The 24,383-nt window shown below is 39.3% G+C and overlaps 2 protein-coding genes across 2 annotated transcripts; both read left to right on the top strand.

Annotated features, from left to right (window-relative positions):
* Positions 1 to 1,638: 1,638 nt before the first annotated feature.
* On the top strand, positions 1,639 to 9,475 carry LOC146312791 (sodium-dependent neutral amino acid transporter B(0)AT1-like). Its single transcript, XM_084738624.1, has 12 exons — positions 1,639 to 1,907; positions 3,860 to 4,000; positions 4,080 to 4,217; positions 4,311 to 4,492; positions 5,681 to 5,791; positions 5,885 to 5,997; positions 6,141 to 6,269; positions 6,659 to 6,815; positions 6,907 to 7,111; positions 7,226 to 7,385; positions 8,500 to 8,662; positions 8,999 to 9,475. Exons 1-12 carry the CDS (start codon positions 1,709 to 1,711, stop codon positions 9,167 to 9,169), a joined length of 1,869 nt encoding a protein of 622 aa, XP_084594750.1. The 5' UTR covers positions 1,639 to 1,708; the 3' UTR covers positions 9,170 to 9,475.
* A 4,689-nt stretch (positions 9,476 to 14,164) lies between these two features.
* On the top strand, positions 14,165 to 22,711 carry LOC146312790 (sodium-dependent neutral amino acid transporter B(0)AT1-like). The gene is made up of 12 exons (XM_084738692.1): positions 14,165 to 14,847; positions 15,854 to 15,994; positions 16,101 to 16,238; positions 16,335 to 16,516; positions 16,604 to 16,714; positions 16,802 to 16,914; positions 17,019 to 17,147; positions 18,307 to 18,463; positions 18,560 to 18,764; positions 18,861 to 19,020; positions 21,972 to 22,134; positions 22,257 to 22,711. The coding sequence occupies exons 1-12, from the start codon at positions 14,649 to 14,651 to the stop codon at positions 22,425 to 22,427; spliced, it is 1,869 nt and encodes a 622-aa protein (XP_084594818.1). The 5' UTR covers positions 14,165 to 14,648; the 3' UTR covers positions 22,428 to 22,711.
* Positions 22,712 to 24,383: the final 1,672 nt, after the last annotated feature.

Below are 24,383 nucleotides of genomic sequence, written 5' to 3'. Positions count from 1 at the left end.
CAGCTCTCAGTGATGTCAACCCTTCAAAGACATTCAACACGGGATAAAAAAAAAAAAAACTCTAAAACATAACCACTCATTCATTCCCTGCTAACTGCTCAAGTTTTGTGTACCTTATTTAAAAGTGTTACCCAATAATTTAAGAATCACATGAGTTAAGAATCACACATGTGGAAATAAAGGTGAAATGTGACAGTGAAGCTATCATAATGCACAAAATCTGTATTAAGGGCTTTTTACTTGACAGTATCCGAAGTCCTGGGTAAAGAGTTAACTTTGGGCTAACTTTTCACACACATATTGTTAAGGCAGTGTTAAGCTAAGCAAAGGGCTATATGATTTACACTGCACTTCTACTAGTCCAGGGTTAGATGTCTATTGGTAAACCAACTGATGTGAACATTTCAGAATGTTCTGTGACTACTAAACTCTTCGAGCCCTGTTTCACACTTTTTAGCCCTGGGCTTAGTCGTTTTTCAGGGGACAACCCCACACTTTAGAGATTTAAGGACCAGTGTGTAGAATTTAGCGGCATCTAGCAGTGAGCTCACAGACCACAAACATCTCGTCTCACCCTCTGTTTTGAAGCATATAGGAGAACCAATGGTGGCCCTGAAACTCACGCAAAAAGCAAAAAGCTGTATCTAGAGCCAGTGTTTGGTTTGTCCATTCTGGGCTAATATAGAAACATGGGGGTGCGACATGGTGGCCTCCATGGAAGAGGACCATGTCCCTCTGTAGATATAAAGCACTCATTTCAAAGCCACTACGAGTAGGAGATTTTTAGTTTTATTTTTGATTTTCTACTGGGTACGCCAACATCAGCTCAATGCAATAGTATATTGTATGTAATGTATATTATATTCCATCTCTGACACATTCTGCCTTTAATTCCTGTAAATCTTACACCTTTGACCTTTAAATAAACAATCTATCCAAACCAGATGTGCACTGAAGTGGAAAGTAAAAAAGGATAGAATACTGAGAATTGTTTTAAAAATATGGCAATTATAAATGGATGCTTGTGTTTATTACTGGAAATGTTAAGAGAGAATAAACGTGATTAAGGCTTTCGGCTACTTTTTTTTTCTTTTCTTTTTTCTTTTTGCAAAGTTTGGAGGTGAAGTGAAAAATCTGTCTGTCAGCAGCTTGGTCCAAAACAGTATATTTCTAGATACTAACATAATATAATGACATACTTGTTGGATCACCAGGGCATGGGACCTGGCAGTTTTGTTTTTGATCCCATGACCCTCCTTCTAGCACTACCAGCAGGCCCAGCAGGGCATCTGCTCCACAAATAATGCTGCAGATAATACAAATCAATGACAAACTTAAGTTAAGATGAAGATCTTGTTTTGACTCTCTTTTGACAGAAGTGAGACAACCCCAACAACAGATTAATGCAGAGCTGAGAGATCCCTTCTCACCTCTATGTGACCATGCAGGCAAAGTTATTCATGAAAATGTATACTTTTTATGTTTAATTATTACACTTAATAAGTGAATGGGTAAAAAAAAAAGTACGGAGTGTGCACTGGCTAATCTGGCACTGGCTATCTGATTGCTACAGATAGAGTAAAAGATCATAAACTCGTTTCAGCCTTGGTGAATGCTTTTATGTGGACGTTCATACGCACTGACTAACCATAAAGCTTCAACTGCAGACGCAACTGTTTCTCTCTGCCTCAGTGCACATGTGGCTGCCATGAGACTGGTACTTCCCAACCCAGGACTGGATCTCAGGATCCCTTCCTATGATGATCTGGAGAGGATGGATAAGGAGGAGGCCGGGGACAGGCCCAAGTGGGACAACAAAGCCCAGTACATCCTAACCTGTGTGGGCTTCTGCATTGGGCTCGGTAACGTGTGGCGATTCCCTTACTTGTGTCAAAGTCATGGAGGAGGTAAGCTACGACAAAAAGGGTAAATGTACAGTTGCTGAATGAGTGTTTGGCAAACCCAGGAGTGAATTTGAAGTGAAATGTTCTTTTGGGAGTTTATGGCAGTTTATGATGCCTTTTATAGATGACTCCTTCCCAGGGACATTTTGCAATGCAGAATGACAAAATGCAGAGAATGAGTCTCTGAGAGGTTGAGGCCAAATATATCAACTGTAAATTTATCTGTGTAATTTTGAATAAAATCGTTTGTTACATATTTCACTTATTCATGACTACAAGAGTGCAGCATGAGATTGTCAAGTAGTGATACTCAAGTGTATGAAGTCTTCTGTAATAATGGCAAACCTTTGGCATGATATGTGAGCTAGACACAGAGACTCAGTGGTCAGCAGTCAAGTGCTGCCTCCAAGTGAGGCTCTGTTTACCATGAGAACTAGAAGAGAAGGTGAACATCTATGGAGTCAAAAAGGGTTATAAAGATTTCGAGCTTGTGAAACAACAAATAATTTCACAGCCTGCAGTTGTATATCACTTTTTGTGTGCATGTGCAAAAGTATGTCATCTACATTTGTGAATGTGTAATTAAGTTTTGCAGCTGTAGAAAGTTTTTGAGCATGTGTGAAAAAGTTTCGTGCACACAGATATAACTTGCACAAGTTTATGAAGTTGTCAAAATGTTTTATGTTTGTTACTAAAATTTGTTTAGAAATATTTTCAGTGAGGTTTCACAAAGTCTGAGAGACAGACACACAAGTTTCCTATTTGTTTATGTGACCCTGAAGTTAGAAAGCTACAAGGCAAGAAGACCCTGTTTTTATGACTGTCCCTGATTAGCTATATTTAGCCATAGAAATGGTTGCAAATGGTTGCATGTAAAACAAAAAGGTACCATTTCTGGTTTAATGCAAGTTTGTCTTTGAACACAGCCACTTTTCTGAGGTGGCAATCTAAATCACTCACAAGGGTTCTCCGCCCATTTCATGGAGGTATAAATGTAACACATCTCTGTTTGTCACAAAGACTCCAGTCTACAATGTAAACCACAGAACAATAGAATAATGTCAGGCTTCATCCTCATAAAAATGTTTATATCACATCAACACTTCTATCCATATTCACACACTTTCTTTCTTGTGCTTGTTCACATGAGCACTTTCCCTCTCTCTGCCGCTACTCTCACACTTAAAGAGCCTGGTGGTTTTCCAGCACCCTGATAAGCCATGTCCAATTTACAGAGCTTACAGAAAGCTGAATACAAAACACAATCCCGAGCGCTTTAGGTGACTATGTGCAAGGTGTTTTAGCTGCATCTTATTTTCTGGAATAGTCATGCTCTGACCCATCCAGGCTTTGACTGGGCACAGCTGTCTTGATGATGCATCATTGTTGTAATCGAAGATGTCCAAATTCAACATTGCGTTTCCTTCGGTCCCCAGAATAATACCTGCCAATTTTGAAATAGATCAGATGAACGGTTCTCAAGATATTCAAGTTATATACATTCAGATAGAGATTAGTTGCTTTATAGTTAGATATTCCACTATATGTCACCTATACACCAGTATCTTGCCCAACAGTGACAAAAAAAAAAATTGGGTGCGATTCAAAACTGTTAATGACTCATCCTGCTCTTGGAGGCGTACACTAAATTTGTGTACAATGGAACACTTTATTGCTTATGATGCAGTGGAGCATGGAAGGAGAATACATCTGTTTATCCAACTGGGGCATCTGGAGACCATGTATGTCAGTGCAAAATTTCATGGCAGTTCATTTACTAGTTGTTGAGATAGACATTGACAGACACTGCCATCCCTAGAGGAATGCTCCAAAGAAACTCCAAAGAAAAGAGGCGACCCAAGATGTTTTAAGAGACACTGCTAGTCCACACTCATTCTGAACCCAAAGAGATTAGAATACCTGTCTATATCATGGCACGTATGTACATTTCTCAGGTGCCTTTTTGATTCCCTACTTGATCCTGCTGGTGCTTGAAGGAACGCCTCTCCTGCTGCTTGAGTTTGCCATCGGCCAGCGTCTCAGGAAAGGTAGCGTGGGAGTGTGGAGGGCCATCAACCCTTATCTGACAGGTGTTGGTAAGTAAAAGCAGTTATCACTGACTATCTGGCTTCTTATGTGATGTTTTATGTCATAGATCATGATACTGTCCCTTAGGTGTAGCCTCCATGCTGGTTTCCTTTCTGATTGGACTGTACTACAACACCTTAATAGCCTGGGTCATGTGGTATCTCTTCAATTCCTTCCAAAGCCCACTTCCTTGGTCCCAGTGTCCTCTCAACAACAATAGGACAGGTATATGAATATACCCACATTTTCAACCCACACTTAGGCACACCAAAGCCCTCAAATTGCATAATTGTTTATGTATATTTGTTGACCCTTCAGGATATGTACCAGAGTGTCAACAGAGTTCGACTGTAGATTATTTTTTTTACCGAGTGACTCTGGATAGTACAACCTCTATAGCTGACTCTGGAGGACTCCACTGGCCTGCAGTCGTCTGCCTGTTAGCTGCCTGGACAGTCATCGCTATATGCTGCATAAGGGGCATCAGCTCTTCAGGAAAGGTTTGTTGAACCTTCAGTAAACTGACTGTCAGCTGAACCCTGCCTCCCTTAGTTGCTGTTGCTGTCAAGCTTTCTAGTAAAGCACATGCACAATGATAATAGTGGCAGATTTACTACCTTACTCAAAATTCCTATTAATTTTCCAAAACATGGGTCCTTGATTTTGGACAGTGGTAGATGAGAGCAGGATTTTCATTTCTGGCCAACAACCATTGGTTCTGTTCATTGTCTAGCTGGAGAATTGACTCTTCCCACCCCTTTTTGCTCTGTGTTCCAATAACAGTTGAACAAACTTGGTACTTGAGACAACTTTCTCCTTTTCCTGTAAAAACAACATATAGGGTCACAACTTAAGTCAGCTATTGTTAGCAATACACTACCTAACTATGTCGCTAATGATTAATGTAGTCTAGCTAGCTAGTTGGAGCAAAGAGTGAAAAAGGGTGGAAGGGTCATTTAAGCTAATGGTAGCTCAGTGAGTTAGTTGAAATATCTCATTTATCATCATCATTATTTACCGATATACCCTATTTAATGTTATAGAACAAAATCTAAAAGTCCCTTAAATTTGTGTTAACCACAGACTGTAATTGAGGCATCTAACCAAAAACCAATTCAAAAACCCCACTGACTATGAGATGAAGAAACCAGAATATGCTCACTCATTTCCAGGTTTCAGGACTCATTCCTGCAGCACTCTACCGAACAGGACAGAGCTGCTAACATTACCAGACACTGATATAGTAGTATCTATCCACACAGCAGGGAAATACTAGATAGAACATGGATTTTTTTTCCTAATCTGTAATCCCACAAAATAATGTAGCATGAAAAAATACCCTACTTCTTTAAAATTACACTACTGCTACTGTAGATAGCAAGGTAGTTAGCCGGGTCTGCTAATGTTTGAAGTTTACATTAGAGCAGATAAACAAACTGTAAAATCAATTTCTAACACTGCTCTTGTAGTTTCGGTTTTAGACGGGGTAAACAAAAGAACCTACCTTTTCATGCACAGTAACATGTGGAGAAATCCAAAACATGACAGGTCTCTGTGCTGAGTTAGGGTTGCTAAACTATGATTGGACAATAATGTTTAGGAAATAGTCAATTGTGATACATTACTGGAAAAAATTCAATCTGATGTTTATTATCAATTTATTCCATTTTGACTTGTTTTGACCTCAGGCAGTGTACATCACAGCCGTTCTGCCTTACATTGTGCTGGCCATCTTTCTGATCCGAGGACTGACTCTTAAAGGCACGCTGAATGGAATAAAGTTTCTCTTCACACCAGATGTATGTTTCAAATCTCTATCGTTTTTAATTAATTAAAAAAAAAAAGATCTCATACCTTAAAGCCACATCACACTGTTTGCCTTGCTCTTGCAGGTTGATGAGTTGATGAAACCAAATACTTGGCTGGATGCAGGTGCCCAGGTCTTTTATGCCTTTGGTTTGGCATGGGGTGGCCTCATATCCTTCTCAAGCTACAACCCTGTTCAGTAAGAGGCATTTAGAAGATATGTGATGTTTCTTAATTTGTAGTTAAAGTCTATCTTTTGCTCACTCGGATGGGGGAAAAAAATAGCAGCCATTCTCAGACAATGTGTGTCATGGTTCTTTTGCCTTGTTTTTTCCCCCCAAGCAACAACTGCATAAAAGATGCTGTGATCCTGTCTGTTATAACTGGTCTCACCTCAGTATATGCTGCCACAGTCACCTACTCCATCATTGGCTTCAGGGCTACAGAGAAATTTGACAGCTGTATCAGCAAGTGAGTACAATGAATTTGAGGAAGTTAAAAATGAAAAAAATGACACAAAAATGCAGAATTGTCATCTACAACTCATAGTCTTTAGTTTTGTGGTCTGTGTGTATACATCTGACATTTTTTTTCACTTCTATCTCAATACAATACTCACATGCCCATATGTACTGTAAGTTAGAAGAGTTATTGTCTTTTAGCCACGCTAGCAGCGTGGTTCTAAGGATAGTGATATTGGTTGGTATGTTATGGTATGGTATGTGGATTGCCATAAAATTTGGTATAAATATTTACTGTCATCCAAATTACTTTGGTGACTTTTGAAAAATCTGATTCTATGCTTTAATGTGAATTCCAGTAATCCAAAGTTATTTATCTGTGACGCATTTTCTCCCTAGCAACATCATGACATTATTAAATGCATTTGACCTTCCTGAAGACAGCATCACTTCCAGCAACTACGATGCAGCTTTCATCCATCTCAACAGCTCCTATCCTGATATTGTTTCTGGACTGGAGATTGAACCCTGTAGCATGCAGAGACTTCTCAGTGAGGTGACTATATTGACAATTATCTATCAGATTTCAGAGTTAGAATTGTTTTTTTTAGTCTTATCTCCATTACAGCCAACGTGTGTTTGTGCAGGGAGTGGAGGGAACAGGTCTGGCCTTCATTGTGTTTACAGAGGCCATCACCAAGATGCCTGGTTCCCCGATCTGGGCTGTCCTACTTTTCATCATGCTTTTCTCTTTGGGACTCTCAACCATGTTTGGCAACATTGAGGGAGTGGTGGTCCCACTGAAAGACCTCAATGTATTCCCTAAAAAATGGCCCCATGAAGCACAGACTGGTAACTTGGTGTTTAAAATCAACTCAATCATTTCCTAAGTTTTCCAATGAAACATATTTGGTGTTTGTCTTTGGTTTCTGTAATAACACAAGCTCCCTTGTTTTTGTGTTTCAGGAGTAACATGTGTTGTCGCCTTCCTCGTCTCCCTCCTGTTTACGCAGCGTTCGGGCATATATTGGGTAACTCTCTTTGACAACTTTGCCGGATCTGTTCCACTTCTGACCATTGCAGTATTTGAGATGATAGCTGTTGTTTACATCTACGGTATAGACAGGTTAGTGCTATTAATTTTAGCAACACAATGTGTTCTTCAATGTTTGCTTTACATCTTGATATTTGCCTCAAAATGACCTCTTTATAGAGATGGTCGACCTATTTAAAGCGATAGTTCACCCAAAAATGAAATTTCACTCAATATCTACTCACCCCTGTGCTGATGTGAAGATGGGTGAAGATCTCCAGTTCACAAAACACTCCTGGAGCTTCAGCGGAAAACAGTGTTGCAGCCAAATCCAGTACAATTGAAGTGAATGGTGACCAGATTTAAAATGTAAAAAAAGAACACAAAAAAACACAAAATGTCTCCATACTGCTCATGTGGGGTAATCCAAGTGTCCGTACACCACGACATTAAAATTTGACCCAAAAAGATGCCATTAACACCATGTTTTTAGCCTAAATGTCACCTGTAGCCTCTCAGACAGGATCTGCGTGCACAGGTCTGAAGCTGGTACACAGGCTCTCACCCAAGCAGCGCAGCTGCAGCAAAGAAATGATGTTCCTCTTCTACGTCGAAGTCCTCAGACATTTTCTTCTTTGTTGAAAGTTAAGTTCAACAAGTTAGTTAACTGTGCGCGTAACAAGTCACTATTTCTGAGCAGATCTATCTCTGTTGTCTGAGTCGCTTCCAGGTAGTATGTAAAGACAGGTGTGAAGTAATCGCGAGATCTTGTATATCTCATGTCGCGCTGCTTAGACGAGATCCTGTGTACCCGCTTCAGGCGTGTGCACACAGATCAGGACTGAGAGGCTACAAGGCAATGGTGTCTTTTGGGGTCAAATTTGCGGTTTACGGACACTTGGATTACACCACACAAGCAATATGGAGACATTTTGTGTTATTTTGTGTTCTTGTTTTTACATTTTGAAACTGGTCACCGTTCACTTCAATTGTACTGGATTTGGCTGCAATGCTGTTTTCCGCTGAAGCTACAGGAATGTTTTGTGAACTGGAGATCTTCACCCATCTTCACATCAGCACAGTGAGTAGATATTGAGTGAAATTTCATTTTTGGGTGAACTATCACTTTAAGTCCTGTGTGACAGGGATGTCTTCATGACATATTTCATAACTAATCAAAATTAATCATAACCTTCCTGTCTGGCAGGTTCAACGAGGACTTTAAGTTCATGATTGGATATAAGCCCTCCATCTTCTGGCAGGTTTCATGGAGGGTCATCAGTCCTTTAATCGTTCTGGTCATTTTAATTTTCTACCTGGTGACACAAGCCCAAGAAGAGCTCACCTATTTAGTCTGGGATCCCAACTCTGTAAGCACACAAGCTCTGTGATCAGTTTATATGTCATCCAACTTTATTTTGCCCTTTTCCTTGATGTTCTCTTATTACAAACTGAACAATTCATATGGCATGCTAAATATTTTTAGGTAAATGATGTTTCTCTGTGGTACTGCATAATAAAAAAGACACAACACACCCAACTAATGATAGAGACAGGCAAGAGCAGTCTTCATTATTTTAACAACAGCTCAATGCAATTAAATTGAACAGCTTAAGCAACTTAGTATAGTATTCAGTCATACTCAGCAAAGTTTGTACAGCCATTGCATACCAAACACACTAATCATACTGTTTGGTGGTTTGCAGGAGAAGTTCCCATCCCTGACATCAGTACCGTACCCTGCATGGATCAACGCGGTCATCTTTGTTTTGGCAGGAATCCCCAGTCTGGCTGTGCCTCTGTACGCATTATGTAGGCTGGTCTTTGTTTCCTGCAAGAAGAAAACAAAAAGACAAAACACAAGCAAAATGTTTTAAACTGTTTAAAAGTTAGCCATTTCAGAGTACAACAAAATGCAGGTTTTGTCTAATTTTTTTGTGTCAGAAATACTATTATTTGAATTTAAATGATTTGTTAATTTATATCCATGCACGGGTTCTAAAAGTTCCCATGAAGCCAAAATAAATGTTTAAATGATTTATCACATAAGTACATTCACCTATACTCCAGTATTTGGCCCAGCAATGACTAAAAAGTCATTTTGTATGTATTCTTGTGTATTTAATGGTATTTCAGAGTTTGTCTTTTCCTGAAAAACCATTAAAAACTGTTGATGACTCTTGGGAGCTGTGACTTCAGTAGTGTAGTCTATTCCCTGTCGCCTGACTGGTGTCTGTTAGTCCCGGTCTAGCTGTGTTCACTGGGAGGTCTCAGTCTGGGTAGAGACAGCTAATATGGCTGCTCTTGCTTCTACATCTATGGACCGCTTTAGCCTCATGGCGGGGGAACGTAACACACAGCTACTTTTAAACACCAGTCAATATCTGCAATAAATCCCTCCCTAATAAGCACTTCACCAGCTGCTTCATGGGATTTTTAAAGCGCAAAACTGATTTTTTATTGATCTACTTCATTAAAGTACTCACATTTATGTTCATGTTTTGTGCAGGTTCATTGCTGCTGTATCGATATACTTTCTTGTCACACTCATTAGCCTGTATCATTTCTTGTCTTAGACTTTTCTAAATTTAGACTCATGACAGTTTACCATCTTCCATCTGTCCACGTTTTATACCTGTTTATTCTTGCCATTGACACAGTTTTTGTCTCTGTGAAATATAATTTTGTCTATTTAACTTTACAGCACATGACTAATAAATATCTGTCAATATTTAAAACTGTCTACCTATCAAATAAAATATAGCAAATTATACGCTTTTCAAATAAAAATTAACAAAGTTTTATCTTCTACTTGGAAAACTTGCATAAAGAATGAGGATCTATCAGAGACACAGGGTGACAGGAATTCAAGCATCAGTTAGTCTTTAACAGGCATGGACAGTTTAGACGTCAAACTCCTGGTTTTGACAGTGAGTGTGGGACCCATCCATACAACCACAGGTCCGAGCCAAACTCCACCCACTGCATACTTTGCTGTGGGTGGACAGAATGCTGTTGTTGGTGGGTGGGGGTTTGGATGTATGAGAGAGGAGTTGCTAAGTGACTTATTATTGAATTTGTGAGGCTGACTGAAGTTCAGGGCTGATTAGGCATGTTGAGCCAATTTCAACCCATGAAGTGTCCATTTTATCAAGTTTGGTATGAAATACTAACTGCTTGTCAATGTTAACACCAGCATTCATGTGTCCCATCACGGCACAACCATGTCTAGTGTGCAATACCGCTACAGTACCTCAAGCAGGAGATGTAGAGCAGCACATCATCCAACAGAGGGAGACCTCGCACTGACAGACCACAGAGTGACAGTGAAGTCAGGTGGACCAGAAGCAACAAAACACAACATACTGTACGGAGTGGTAAGAACAGCAACATTTAAGACGCTTTGATAATCATTTTTATTAGACATCTTCATAACAATTGGCAGATATTATAACAGAGTATTATTGGACCAATCAGCCTAATATTTTGTGCACATTCGTGACTGTCTGCTGAAGGACCTCTGTGATTCATAATGTCGGGAAAACCTTGAAAAAAAAAAAAGTTATGGCTCCACACCAGCTGTGCAGAGTCTAACTTTTTGCGTCATCCCTTTCTTATGAATGCCTTGCCTTGAGGGAATTTCTTTAAACTTAGGACTTAGGACACTTGGACTGAAAGATAAAATAATTCGATTTTTCTTGTCAGGGGTCACTGTGACCTCTTGGCTATAACTCAAGAATTCACTGATCCTGACAAAATTTCACACATATCTTTAATAGGATACTAACAGTGCTGGAGAATAGCTAGGTGCATGTAACTAGTTCTGTGTAATTAAAATATGAAATAAATGTAAGTGTAATCTGTTCCAGGCCACCACACCTCATAGCCAGAAACCTTCAGGATATAAATAGTAGGATATCGTAGGATCCCAAATGAAATGATTTTTTTGGGGGGTTGATCACCTGATGGAATATTTGGTCTTTTCTAATTGAAGAATAATAAATCAGTCAGATACTTTTGGTGGACTGGAAGATTTCCACTCTGACAAGATCTTGCTCCTGGCTGCAAGTGAGGCAATGTTTAACATGCTTTAACTGTTAAATTATTAACTGACTACTATCCCTTATGCAAGTGCTCATTCAACTACGGTACATAATGATACCATATATTATATTATAATATATTATAGCTCATTATAATATATTGCCATTATAATAATTAACAAATGAAAGATCAGCAGTCTGTAGTGTTTATAAAGTAGTCAATAAATAACATCATAACCTATGATAAGTAACTTACATAGCTAATAGGGACTGAAAATAAGTTTTATTGAAGTCAGCCGAACTGAACTTTGCCTTGATCATTTGTTGCACTTGATCAACTTCCAGGCTATTATCATTTCACAAAAATAATCATAAAAGCAAGTCTTATATAACGACCAAATCCTTTAGAAACATCATCATCAAGTCAATTGTTAGAGCTTGGTACACACTAGCTGTAGAATTACAATGAGATTGTGTGACCTAAGGCTCATCAGTGGTTCCTCCAGTCAATAAATACATTCTGGGGTAGTCTTCTCTGATTATGATTCTGACAAGAACAAAATCAATTAAGTAGATGGATTAGACTGGAAAACACAAGACGTAAAGTCTCCTATCATCAAAAGTATCAACACCAGTGAGATTTCTAGTGGAGAATATTTTCTCAAATAAATGCTTGGGATGTTTTAAACAAGGGTTGCTCTTTCCATCACAACAATGTATGTTACAAGGCTAAGTAGTATTCACCTACTCATACTCATTTAGTGATGCTCACTAAATGTATTTGTTACATTACAGCCTATAACATGGAGAGGGTGACAAAAAACACACACAGCAGTGAGTGACGTTTCTTAAAACAGCCATTAAATTACAGTGTAATTTTTTTCCCACATGTGGAAGATCAATAAAATACTAGGGTGTAAGATAAGATAGATAAGATTATCTTTTATTGATTGCCCTGATCACTCAGATTGGGTGTTACAGCAGCACAAGCACAGAGATAAGTACAGATAAATAGGAAGAATAAATAACTAAAACAAGAGCAATTAGACTCGAAATGCAAATTTCCAAGCAATAGCAGTGCACATACAGTACCAACAACTACTGTTGTACTTGAACTAATAGTACAAGTATCAAGCAAAGTGACAGTGGTGTAATTAGTGGCAGCAAAGTCAGCAAAGTTTAGTACAGCATAATATTATACTGCCAGCTCCATCAGTAGTCACCAGAGTCTTACATAATATGATTATGTAATTATACTTGGTGTTGTCTGTATTAATAAGAGAATGAGATGATATTTTTATATTTTGACATTATGACATCACAATGAAGTTGACCTGTAACCTTTTGGATGTAAAATGTCATCAATTTATCAGTTTATCCTATTCAATGTTTGTCTGAAATTTTGTCATAATTGTGTGAATTCTTGAGTCATGACCAAAAACATGTTTTGTGAGGTCACAGCGACTTTGTCCTCCTAAATCTAATCAGTTCATCCTTGACTCCAGTTTGTACCAAATTTCAAGACATTTTATCCAAGTGATCCTGAGATATTATGTTGAAAAAGTGGATAAAGGGTCACAGAATATGGACAGTGTTGGATTTATTGTTGATTTATTTTCCCATCTGCAGATACTGTAGTTCAAGGTTAGATTGTAAAGCTTCTCAAACGAACATGAGTGCACCGAAGCTGACATCGTAAAGGTACAATGCTAGCGTTAGCATTAGTTTAACATTAGCCATTCCTGCTCAGTTTATGTCCTTGCTAACCTCCTTTATTTTTCCAGCAGTTGGGAAACAACATTTGAAACTTTTCCTGGTCATGAGAAGCTGCAGCATATACTGACGCTCTCCCTCGTTTGCATGGTGCACAAAAATTTCACACTGCCCTATTCCTTTGAGGACCAACACTATGCTTATAACAGTATCTTGCAATGAAGTCCACTCAAACAATTATTTGGCAAGTCACTGTACTAACATCCCACTCAAATATGCTGCTTTTTCATCACGTTCAGAAAAAATCCATACTGTCACAGCTCTGGACCTTTGACCGACAAAATCAAATTAGCTCATCCTTGAGTCCAAGTGGACGATTGCGCCACATTTTAAGAAATTCTGCCAAAGCGTTCTTGAGAAATAGCATTACAAGAGTGGGACACTCATGAACATGAGGTCACAGGCACCATGACCTTTAACATCCAATCACCAAATTCTAACCAGTTCATTCTTGAGTGCGGCTGGACATTTGTGCCACTGCCAAATTTAAAGAGTCCTGGGATGTCACTTCCACGTACATAAGCACAGACAACCTGAAAATGCCTCTGCGTTGGCAACAGCTATGGCTGGAGGCACTATGTTTTCGTGGCATAGAGGCATGATAACAAACAGTGGGGAATAATTTTTTCATTGGGTCAGTGGTGTGTGTTTGTGGTGTACGTGTCTGGAGGGGTACAAATCTCAGTGAGAAGAAAACGTGGTCGCACTGACCACTGAGCAACCAAGAAGACAGCAGAAGGGCTTGTATCATGTATGTTCAATTGTTGTCTACAGTGGCTTTAATAACTTTATCTATAATCATGTGCTTCAGATTTCATCATCCCAAGAGTTGCTTGTTCAAGCTGTTTTGAATTGACTGACAATGTATGGGGTTCCCTCCTCGAGGTTCCCCCACTCCTGATAGACTACTCCGCTGATGTTCCCTGTGGACAAATACCTCCACCCTTCTCCTGCGTCCCTTTAACATTTGCAGCAAATTCTACTAGTATGAACTGTATTTTTGATAGTTTGTTCTTTTTGTGAAGCACATATCGCAGGGGGCAACAGAGCATTTCACTGCACAGTGTAGAGAAATGTTGAGCATGTGACAAAGAAAAACTTGAGGGTCGGGCCTCAAGATTAGATAATAAAGCAAGACCCACCTTAAGGCCCTTATCAGCTTAGTTTATAATGTGTTTTAGTGCTGAATCCCAGACAAAGCTGCTAATAAGCTGCTAACGAGTTTCATAGCCACTGTAGGTTCTCCTATATGCTTGGAAAGGGAGGAGTGAGAGGAGGATATTCAGTGGGCTGCACTCAGCAACCTCACTGCAAGATGCCACTAAATTCTCCTGGTCCTATGTAGTTCATTCTGGTCCTTTAAATTTAATGGCTGAATGGTTGTATAAAAACAGAAGTGCAAAGTATGCACTGGCTAATCTGTGGACTGCACCAATAAATCATCATAAACTTGTTTCAAGATTGCGAGCGCTCACACTAAGCGCTCACTTTGACTTCCAAGAACGACAACGTAACATCTCTCGGCTCAAGAAAGGTCACCATGAGGCTGGTGCTCCCTAATCCAGGACTTGATCTCAGGATCCCTTCCTATGATGATCTGGAGAGGATGGATAAGGAGGAGGCCGGGGACAGGCCCAAGTGGGACAACAAAGCCCAGTACATCCTAACCTGTGTGGGCTTCTGCATTGGGATTGGCAATGTGTGGCGATTCCCTTACTTGTGTCAAAGTCATGGAGGAGGTAAGCTTAGATGGAAATGATAATTGGACATCTTATCCGAGATGTGTGGTTGAACTACCTAGGACTAGTCTCCTGTATACTTTTTTATTATATTTTGTATCTTTCAGATATCATTTTCCTAGAGTGACTTATTAGAACAGGGCAGAATTAGTATAATTCTGATTCTAATATCAGATATGTGACATGTGAAAATTTCCCTCACAAAAAAAGACACCTATCCATTGTGCATATATTTGTGGTTCTTGTCAAAAGTAGCTGTGTCATTTCAAATACTGAAGAGTCACAGGGGATGAGACAGTTTAGTAAGGCCAATCTAACCATTGATTGTGATGATTTTTCTTTTTTTAAACTAAAAATTCTCTTATACCATGTTTATAGCATGGATGGTAGAAATGGGGAAAGAATCTTTTGGTCAGCTTGTGAACTTTTATGTCGTTGGTGAGTTGTAAGATCGTAAATAAGGCTTTGTGGATAAGATTATAGAATATAGCACTATATCCATTATATTTGGGGTCTATAACCTCGAGTGATGGACTTTGACTGGCTTTAAATTTGGATGTTGACATGAATACCATTTACAAGTGGAAGCAGCTACAACAGTAGTTGATCTAAATAGAATTTAATCTAACCAGTTGGCAGTAGCCCTGCCTCTGAGGCCCTCAAGGTGGGACTCTGAGGCCCACCAGTGGCTGGACTGCACTACACAAAAGTTAGGTTTATGATGGCCTGGAAATCAGGAGCACAGATTGCTAAATCATGTAAATGAATAAATGAGATCAGTCTAGCATTTGTGCGCACAAATTATACACAGATCAGTGCACAGTACAGTTTTAGCACAAATTTAGTTAAAGGAAAAACTTAGACCCAAAACAGATGTCACTGGTACAAGCAAACAACCCACCCAGCTACATTTCCCAGCTACTTGCAAGGAGGAAACATGGAGCAAGGGTTATACACTGGTCACAGGCAAGATGTATAATTGTGCAACTGATCATACATTTCTCAGGTGCCTTTCTGATTCCCTACTTGATCCTGCTGGTGCTCGAAGGAATGCCTCTCCTGCTGCTGGAGTTTGCCATCGGCCAGCGCCTCAGGAAAGGCAGCGTGGGAGTGTGGAGGGCCATCAACCCTTATCTGACTGGTATTGGTAAGGAAAACAGGCTCTAGAACAATTTACCGCAACACAAGGCTGTTAATGAACACTATCTGGCTGCCTGTAAGTGTGATATCATTAATGATTATGTCCTTGTCAGGTGTAGCCTCCATGCTGGTTTCCTTATTGATTGGACTGTACTACAACACCTTAATAGCCTGGATCATGTGGTATCTCTTCAATTCCTTCCAAAGCCCACTGCCGTGGGCCCAGTGTCCTCTCAATGACAATGGGACAGGTATTTGAATATATCCAAAGAGACACTCAAGCAAATTAAGTACCCAAACTCTATTCACGATTTAAACATTTGCATAACTGTTTTGTACCTCTGTAGGATATGTACCAGAGTGTCAACAGAGCTCCACTGTGGATTACTACTTTTACAGAGTGACTCTGAATGCCACATCCTCTATAGCTGACTCTGGAGGAATCCACTGGCCCGTAGTCGTCTGCCTGTTAGCTGCCTGGTCAGTTGTCGGTATCTGCTACATACGAGGGATTAGCACTTCAGGCAAGGTTTGTCGAACCATTAGTCAAACAACATGCATTCCCGAATCACCACAATTATTATTTCATGTTTTTCTTTTCTTGTAATGACCTCAGGCAGTGTACGTCACAGCTATTCTGCCTTACATTGTGCTGGCCATCTTCCTGATCCGAGGACTGACTCTTAAAGGTGCCCTGAGTGGAGTACAGTTCCTCTTCACGCCAAATGTACGTTCCAAATCGCTACTGTTCAAAAAGGCAGTTATACATCTCATACCTTAAAGCCACATCACACTGTTTACCTTGCTCTTGCAGGTTGATGAGTTGATGAAACCAAATACTTGGCTGGATGCAGGTGCCCAGGTCTTTTACGCCTTTAGCTTAGCATGGGGAGGCCTTATCTCCTTCTCAAGCTACAACCCTGTTCAGTAAGAAACATTTTTTGAAACCTTGTTCAACTTATATTTAGCTCACTTCAATGAAAGATACAGTAGTAGATGGTGTGTCCTGAATGTTTTTTTCTTTTCCAAAGCAACAACTGCATGAAAGATGCTGTGATCCTGTCTGCTATAACTGGCCTCACCTCAATCTATGCTGCCACAGTCACCTACACCATCATTGGCTTTAGGGCTACACAGAAATTTGACAACTGCATCAATGGGTGAGTAGTCACATGGTGTTGGTTTCAATTTTCTTCTTCAACAACAAGATATTTAATTTTCAAACTGACTCATTCTTTGATGCCTGCAACATGTTTCAAAAAAAAGCTGGGACAACAGGGGCAACAAAAGACTGGGAAAGTTGTGGAATGTTCCTGTTTGAAACTTTCCACAACAGGTGATAGTATCATGACTGGGTATGAAAGGGGCATCTTGTTCACACACAAGGATGAGATAAGGTTTACCACTTTGTTACAAACTGCATGGAGAAATAGTCCAACAATTTAAGAATGTTCCTCACTGTTGGGGACATCAGAATCTGAATCGGTTTTATTGCCGAGCAAGTTTTCACATAAAAGGAATTTGCTGTGGCACGTAGGTGCATAACAACAAACAGAAGTAAAAATATAAGATTTAAACAGAAAAATAGACAATAGACAATAACATATGAAAGAACAACAATATAAAAACAGTAGATACAATATGTACAAGTGTGCGTGTTATTTAAATAGAAGGATGAGCTTTACAGTTTGTGGAAACGATTGAGGAAACTTTTTCGGAATGTGTTCAAAGTCAGAATGAGTGTATATTTACAAAAAACAATAAAGTTTATCAGTTTGAACATTAGATACCTTGTCTTTGAGCATTTTCAATAGAATATAGGTGTACAACTTCTTTGGAAATGAGGTCTGTGTATTCTACTTTACTTTGAAAGTAAGCCCAGGCAGGGCTCACAGCCTCAATTTAGAGCTGAGGATTATTTATCAAAAATCTCATTGTGTTAATATTTTGTGAAAACACCAATAGTCAGACTTACAATATTGTTGCAATATCAATAAATATCAATGTTGAGGTATTTTGACAAAAATATTGTGGTATTTGATTCTATCCTACCCTAACCCTTATCACAAGCGGGGCTAATCAGCTGGATCTCAGCCTGTGCCACGTCAGCCGGAGCTGATCACAACCATTTCAGTTTGGAGAACTGAAGAAAACGTTTTCTAATCAGCTAATCATGCCTTTAAAGTAATATTTTGAATTATAATAACTTTATAATAAACTATCTGTACATGTCTCAAATTTACTGGGTCAAAAGTTTTTTAATGTAATGTTGATTCTAGTACTGTGGAGATACTCATCTGTGACACATTTTCTCCCTAGCAACATCATGAGATTATTAAATGCATTTGACCTTCCTGAAGACAGCATCACTTCCAGCAACTACGATGCAGCTTTCATCCATCTCAACAGCTCCTATCCTGATATTGTTTCTGGACTGGAGATTGAACCCTGTAGCATGCAGAGACTTCTCAGTGAGGTGACTGTATTGATGATCATCTATTAGATTTCAAGGTTATTATTGGGTTTCTTTGGGGTCTAATTTGCATTATGTCTAATGTGTGTGTTTGTGCAGGGAGTGGAGGGAACAGGTCTGGCCTTCATCGTGTTTACAGAGGCCATCACCCAGATGCCTGGTTCCCCAGCCTGGTCTATCCTCTTCTTCATCATGCTTCTCTGCCTCGGACTCTCAACCCTGTTTGGAAATATTGAGGGAGTGGTGGTCCCACTGAAAGACCTCAACGTGTTACCTAAAAAATGGCCCCAAGAAGCACTAACTGGTATTCTGTTTTGTAGTTAAAGAATCTACTCATTGGTTTTGCAACTTCAGATGAACTGATTTGTCTGATTTTTGTTTTTGTGTATGTGTGTTTCAGGAGTAACATGTGTTGTCGCCTTCATCATCTGCCTTCTGTTTGCGCAGCATTCTGGGATTTATTGGGTAACTCTGTTTGACAACTTTGCTGGATCTGTTCCACTGCTCACCATTGGATTGTTTGAGATGATAGCTGTTGTTTACATCTACGGTATAGACAGGTTAGTGCACAATTATTTTATTTGCTTAACATGGAATTGTATATTGCCTACCTACATACCTGTGTCTGAACACAGCCATCAAGCTCTACCTGTTATTGACCAAAGTTGGATGTACAAACCCTCGTTCCCAAAAAGTTGGGATGCTCTGTAAAACGCATTAAAAAAAAAAAAGAGTGCAATAGTTTACAAGTTATTTTCAACCTATATTCAAGTGAACACAGTACAAAGACAAGATATTTAACGTTCAAACTGGTAAAATTAATTGTTTTCTGTAAATATACACTCCTGAATTTGATGCCTGCAACACATTTTAAAGAAAGTTGGGACAGAGAAAAATACTGGGAAAGTTGTGGAACAGTTTTTAAACTTCAAAAGGTAACCAGGTTGATTAGTTGCAGGAGACAGTTCAATGATTCTGCGGCACATTCCGAAAAATTTGGGTCAGAGGTATGTTTACTACTGTGTCACCTTTTCTTATCACAACACTCAGTAGATTTTTTTTTCTTTTTCTGGCTTGATGTATGACTTCGGTGGCTCAGCAGTTCAGGGTCTCTGTTGTCATATTTTGCACTTCATAATGCGCCACATATTTTCAATAGAAGAAAGGTCTGGACTGCAGGCAATCCAGTCTAGTACCTGCACTTTTTTACGCTAGCCACGCTATTGTAACATGCAGAATGTGTTTTGACATTGTCTTGCTGAAATAAGCAGGGGCATCTCTGAAAAAGATGTCTGGATGGTCACATACGATGCTCTAAAACCTGTATGCACCTGTCAGCATCAGTGGGACCTTTCCAAATGTGCAAGTTACCTGGCCCAGAGAAATCTGAAACCTTTCTGCATGCTGCTGATAAATAGCTTAATTGTTATTGGAAATGCACTGACAAACTGTGTTGACGCACAAAGGTTCTGAGCACTTTTTGCACAATAAGTAATATCCTTTGTACAATCATGTGGGTTTTTAATGCAGTGTTGCCTGAGAGATCAAAGGTCACAGACTTTCAGTGCTGGTTTTGGCCTTGATCCTTACATGCAGAGATTTCTCCAGGTTCTCTGAATCTTTTAAGGAGCTCGTGGATCGTAGATGGTGAAATCCCTACATTCCTTGAAATTGTTGAAAACTTCTGGTCTTAACTGTTGGACTATTTGCCCACACAATTTTTTCACAAAGCAGTGACCCTCGCCCCATCCTTGCTTATGGATGTGTTGTGATCAGGCTGAAGAACAAAGTCTGATAGACTTCTCTTTATGCTATTTGAGGAGTCTCCTACCTTCTTTAACATTTCGATCCACACTCAAACATACCTGTGTATTGCCTTTCCCTATCTCTTAGCTCTATTCCATAGCCATGGTACAAACTTGTCCATGTGAGTACTTTCATGAGATAAGTACATTTGGCAAGTGGCTTCTTGTGTGCCTTTGACCATCCACCGGGTATTCTCTTTATCTTTGTGTTCTGGCCTTGAACTTCATCCAAGAAAGGGAAGTGCTCCTTGGTAATAGTAGTGAAAAATATAACACTACAGATGACTGAGCCTTTCTTAACCAACCATAATTATATCATATTATGATTTAACCTGTTTACCTGTAGAACGTTCCGAACAGGTGTTCTTTGAACAATAAACAACTTTCCCAGTCTTTTGTTGCTATTGTTCCAACTTCTTTGGAGTGTGTTCCTGGCATCAAATTCAAAATGAGTGTATATTTACAAAAAACAATAAAAATGATCAGTTTAAACATAAAATATCTTGTCTTTGTACTGTTTTTAACTGAATAGTGGTTGAAAAGTACTTGCAAATCATTGCGCTCCATTTTTTATTTGCATTTTATACAACATCCCAACTTTTTTGGAATTGGGTTTTGTGCACCACAAGGATGCTTTCACAAAATATGAATGATAATGGTCTCATTTATGTACCTTTTTTGTGTTTTGCATGAATCAATATTTTTATATCAATGATGGAAAACTTAACTAAATATAATGTTAAATATGTTGCTTCTTGTTGCAAACCCACAGATAATTATCACCCGACTGCAGTATATTTAACAACAAGGCCAGCTATCCAGACATGCCATTCTCCCCAAATCAATATCAGGATTTGCACAAACAAATAATACGCCATGTGTACTGTCAGCTACTGTCTGAAGTACTGAGTTGAATGGCCAATGGGATGTGAGACGATCACTTCAGTGACAGTGTACTTCTTGCAGCTTGTGTCTTACCATCGCCACCCTGTAGTGTTCAGAGGTCAAAGCACTCAGCATTGTAAATAGGGATGTCCTGATACAACTTTGTCACTTCCGATACGATACCGATATTGCAGCACTGAGTGCTGGCCAATACCGATATCGATCCGATACAATATCAGCACGAATCATACATACTTTTATTACTTATTTTGTAGTGTGGAATGTTAGAAAAGGCTTGATCAAGTGATGTTACTCAAACAGAAAACAATAGTCAGCAATCAGAGTCACCTATGGATAGAAGTGCTGGACTGCTTATCGGAGCGCTTATATCGGAGATTTTAGATGCAGTCTGATAAAATCCGATACTCGTTTTTTGGCTGATATTGGACCGATATCCGATATCAATATCGGATCAGGACACCCCTAATTGTAAACATGTGTATCTTGTTAATGTGCTGCAGTCAGTTGTATACAGAGGCTTACAGCCAACTGTGTCCCTGATGCTACAGTCATTTTAGCATTAATTTAGAACATTTGAACTACAACATTTGCATCATCCTGCAGCCAATCAGACCATGGTATAATATATTTTACTATAAGTCTATGATATATGTTTTGTAACCTCTATGTTTTGTCTTCTATGTGCGGCCAGCTTGGTCACAACCCCATAAAATATGTTGTTACTCCTAGTGAGGTACTTTGCTGATAAAATAAAGCTATACTGTGTACTAAAATCTAATTAAACCCCTCTTGTTTGGCAGGTTCAACGAGGACCTGATATTCATGATCGGGCGTAAGCCCTCCATCTTCTGGCAGGTTTCATGGAGGTTCGTCAGTCCTCTAATCGTGCTGGTGATTTTAGTTTTCTACCTGGTGACACAAACCCAAGAAGAGCTCACCTATTTAGTCTGGGACCCCAACTATGTAAGCACACAAGCTTGTTGACTTTTGTTTTCTAATCATACCTCATTGCAAAAAAGACAAACTTATGGAACATTTTGCTGGTAGTGGAGTACTAACAAGTCATATCCCTTTGTGGTTTCCAGGAGGAGTTCCCGACTATGGCATCAGTACCGTACCCTTCATGGATCAATGCGGTCATCTTTCTTTTGGCAGGAATCCCCAGTCTGGCAGTTCCTCTGTATGCATTATGTAGGCTGGTCTTTGTTTCCTGCAAGAAAAAAAATAAATCCAGTGGAAAAAATTTGCCAAATTAATTAAACTAATTAAAGGTATAAAATTCTAAATACAATAAAATGCAAGATAATTTAATCTGTTGTGTTTATTTATAAAAAAAAATCATATTATCAAATTATTTAAATTACTACTGCAAACAGTGGTTTGCATATTTACTGAATATCCATGCACAAGTTTATCATTGCACTTTTGTAAATTCTCCGTATTTCTACTCATGTTTTGTGCAGTTTCATGTGTGGCCTGTTATATAGTTGTACTGCGTCCTTCTTTACTAGAGACGCTGTTTTCCATCCACCCATGTTGTACACCAAGTCGCTCATAATGTTTTATATCAACATAGCTTACTTGTGAGTTTTACCATTCAGATGTTTTTGATCTCACCAGATCTGGATTTTATTCGAGGTACACTCAAAAAAACCATCAGGTCAGACAACTATTAGGGACACAACCTAACAAGTGCTAAAAAAGTTAATTATCAAAAGTACAATATAGGTCTTTCTTTTAGAGTCGTGGTAAAAAAAACAAAAAAAAACTGTCAATTGGTTGGGAGTGAGAGCATGTTAAAATCTTCTTTAAGTCTGAATTTTGGTGATGGAGCAGCTCTTTTGGTTACAGTCAGACTGGACTATTCACGACCATCTTCTCCAAAGTCCTGCAAAGTTTGCGGATTGCTTTGTTGAGATCACGGAACAACAACACGTCCTTTAGCCTGCAGAGAACCTTTGAAAATGAGATGGTGAAGTAAATGCACTTGTTGCTGTAAAAGGAGGCAAAGAAATATGGGAAAATTTGAGTCTTCCTCCGAAGCCCCAAACGCCTTTAAGACCAGAAACAAGAAAATAACTTTGCTGGTCACTCAAAGTCAGGCTGTGCGAGGCGCTGCCTAACACCTGGCTGAGTAGAGAGGATGTGATGGAGGACGCTCAGATAGCCTTGGTGACCTGCAGCCTCGTAGCCACAGAGATCATAAAACCAAATCAAACCTGCTGTGAGATTTGCGGCCAAGCCTGCAGATGAGACTCCATATAACCTCAAGACCCACATCAGAACAGAGGAGTCTAGAAGAGAGCTGACTCAGCTGGAGCTGCATCAAGTATCAAGACATTTCAGCATGTTTTGTTGTGACACTATTTATTAATTTTCTATCTTTCTGAACACGTCTTTTGTAAATTTATTATATTTAATAAATGTGTTTTAAAATGTGAGCCAATGGTGATTGAAGTACTGGAGTAACATGTTTACACACACACACACACACACACACACACACACACACACACACACACACTCAGAGACTTGTGGATGTTGTGCAGGACTTTGCAGAAGCACATTTACACCAGTAGGTGGCAGAAACAGACAACTGCTTGAAAGTATATCAGTTCAGCAGGACGAGACAAATCTTACCTCTGAAACTGATTTTCCTTAATCATCTAAATAAGTAAATTTACTCAGATTTTCAGTTTGTAAAAGTCTTTTTGTGTCACACTATAACTTATATTTCAAAGCTCAGGTTAAAGCACAGATAAATCTTTGTCTATTAAAGGGTTATTGCACCATTTTTCAAGTCTGTCTTGGGGACTAGGAGTTATTATCACAGTTCTCCTTTAATGCAAGAATGTATTCAAAAGTTTATCTGAAGCTTTTATGAGGCTACAGAAGTCTGAGTCAGTCATATCGAGTTGGTGTTTTCCAAAGTATTAAATTCCCTGTTTGTGGTATACTGGAGAGTGTTTCCTTGTTGAGCCATGGTGGAAGGAAAGCTGGATGACAGGTTCGATTGACTGTCTCTGTTCACACTGTTAGAGTCGGAGTACAACCTAAACAGATCAACAGTCTATCACATGGCAAACGTAGAGAGGCAACACTTATATTTATATGGATGAATTAGAAACTCATCTAACTCATCATGTAAATGCCCTCCCCCACCCACCCTACATACAGTCGAGGCTAGACTCCCCCACACTGTAAGAGACACA

This window comes from Lutjanus erythropterus, chromosome 16, assembly GCF_056507025.1.
Source record: "Lutjanus erythropterus isolate fLutEry1 chromosome 16, fLutEry1.hap2, whole genome shotgun sequence".
NCBI lineage: Eukaryota > Metazoa > Chordata > Actinopteri > Lutjaniformes > Lutjanidae > Lutjanus > Lutjanus erythropterus.
The sequence above is the reverse complement of the archived record's forward strand: the minus strand, read 5'-3'. Positions and strand labels throughout refer to the sequence as shown.

Coding starts and splice junctions, on each gene's coding strand:
- LOC146312791 (XM_084738624.1), top strand. CDS start 1,709: ATGAGACTGGTACTTCCCAACCCAGGACTGGATCTCAGGATCCCTTCC. Junction 4,001..4,079: donor CCCTTATCTGACAGGTGTTG/GTAAGTAAAAGC, acceptor ACTGTCCCTTAG/GTGTAGCCTCCATGCTGGTT. Junction 5,998..6,140: donor TCAAGCTACAACCCTGTTCA/GTAAGAGGCATT, acceptor TTTCCCCCCAAG/CAACAACTGCATAAAAGATG.
- LOC146312790 (XM_084738692.1), top strand. CDS start 14,649: ATGAGGCTGGTGCTCCCTAATCCAGGACTTGATCTCAGGATCCCTTCC. Junction 16,239..16,334: donor TCTCAATGACAATGGGACAG/GTATTTGAATAT, acceptor GTACCTCTGTAG/GATATGTACCAGAGTGTCAA. Junction 17,148..18,306: donor TTTGACAACTGCATCAATGG/GTGAGTAGTCAC, acceptor TTTTCTCCCTAG/CAACATCATGAGATTATTAA.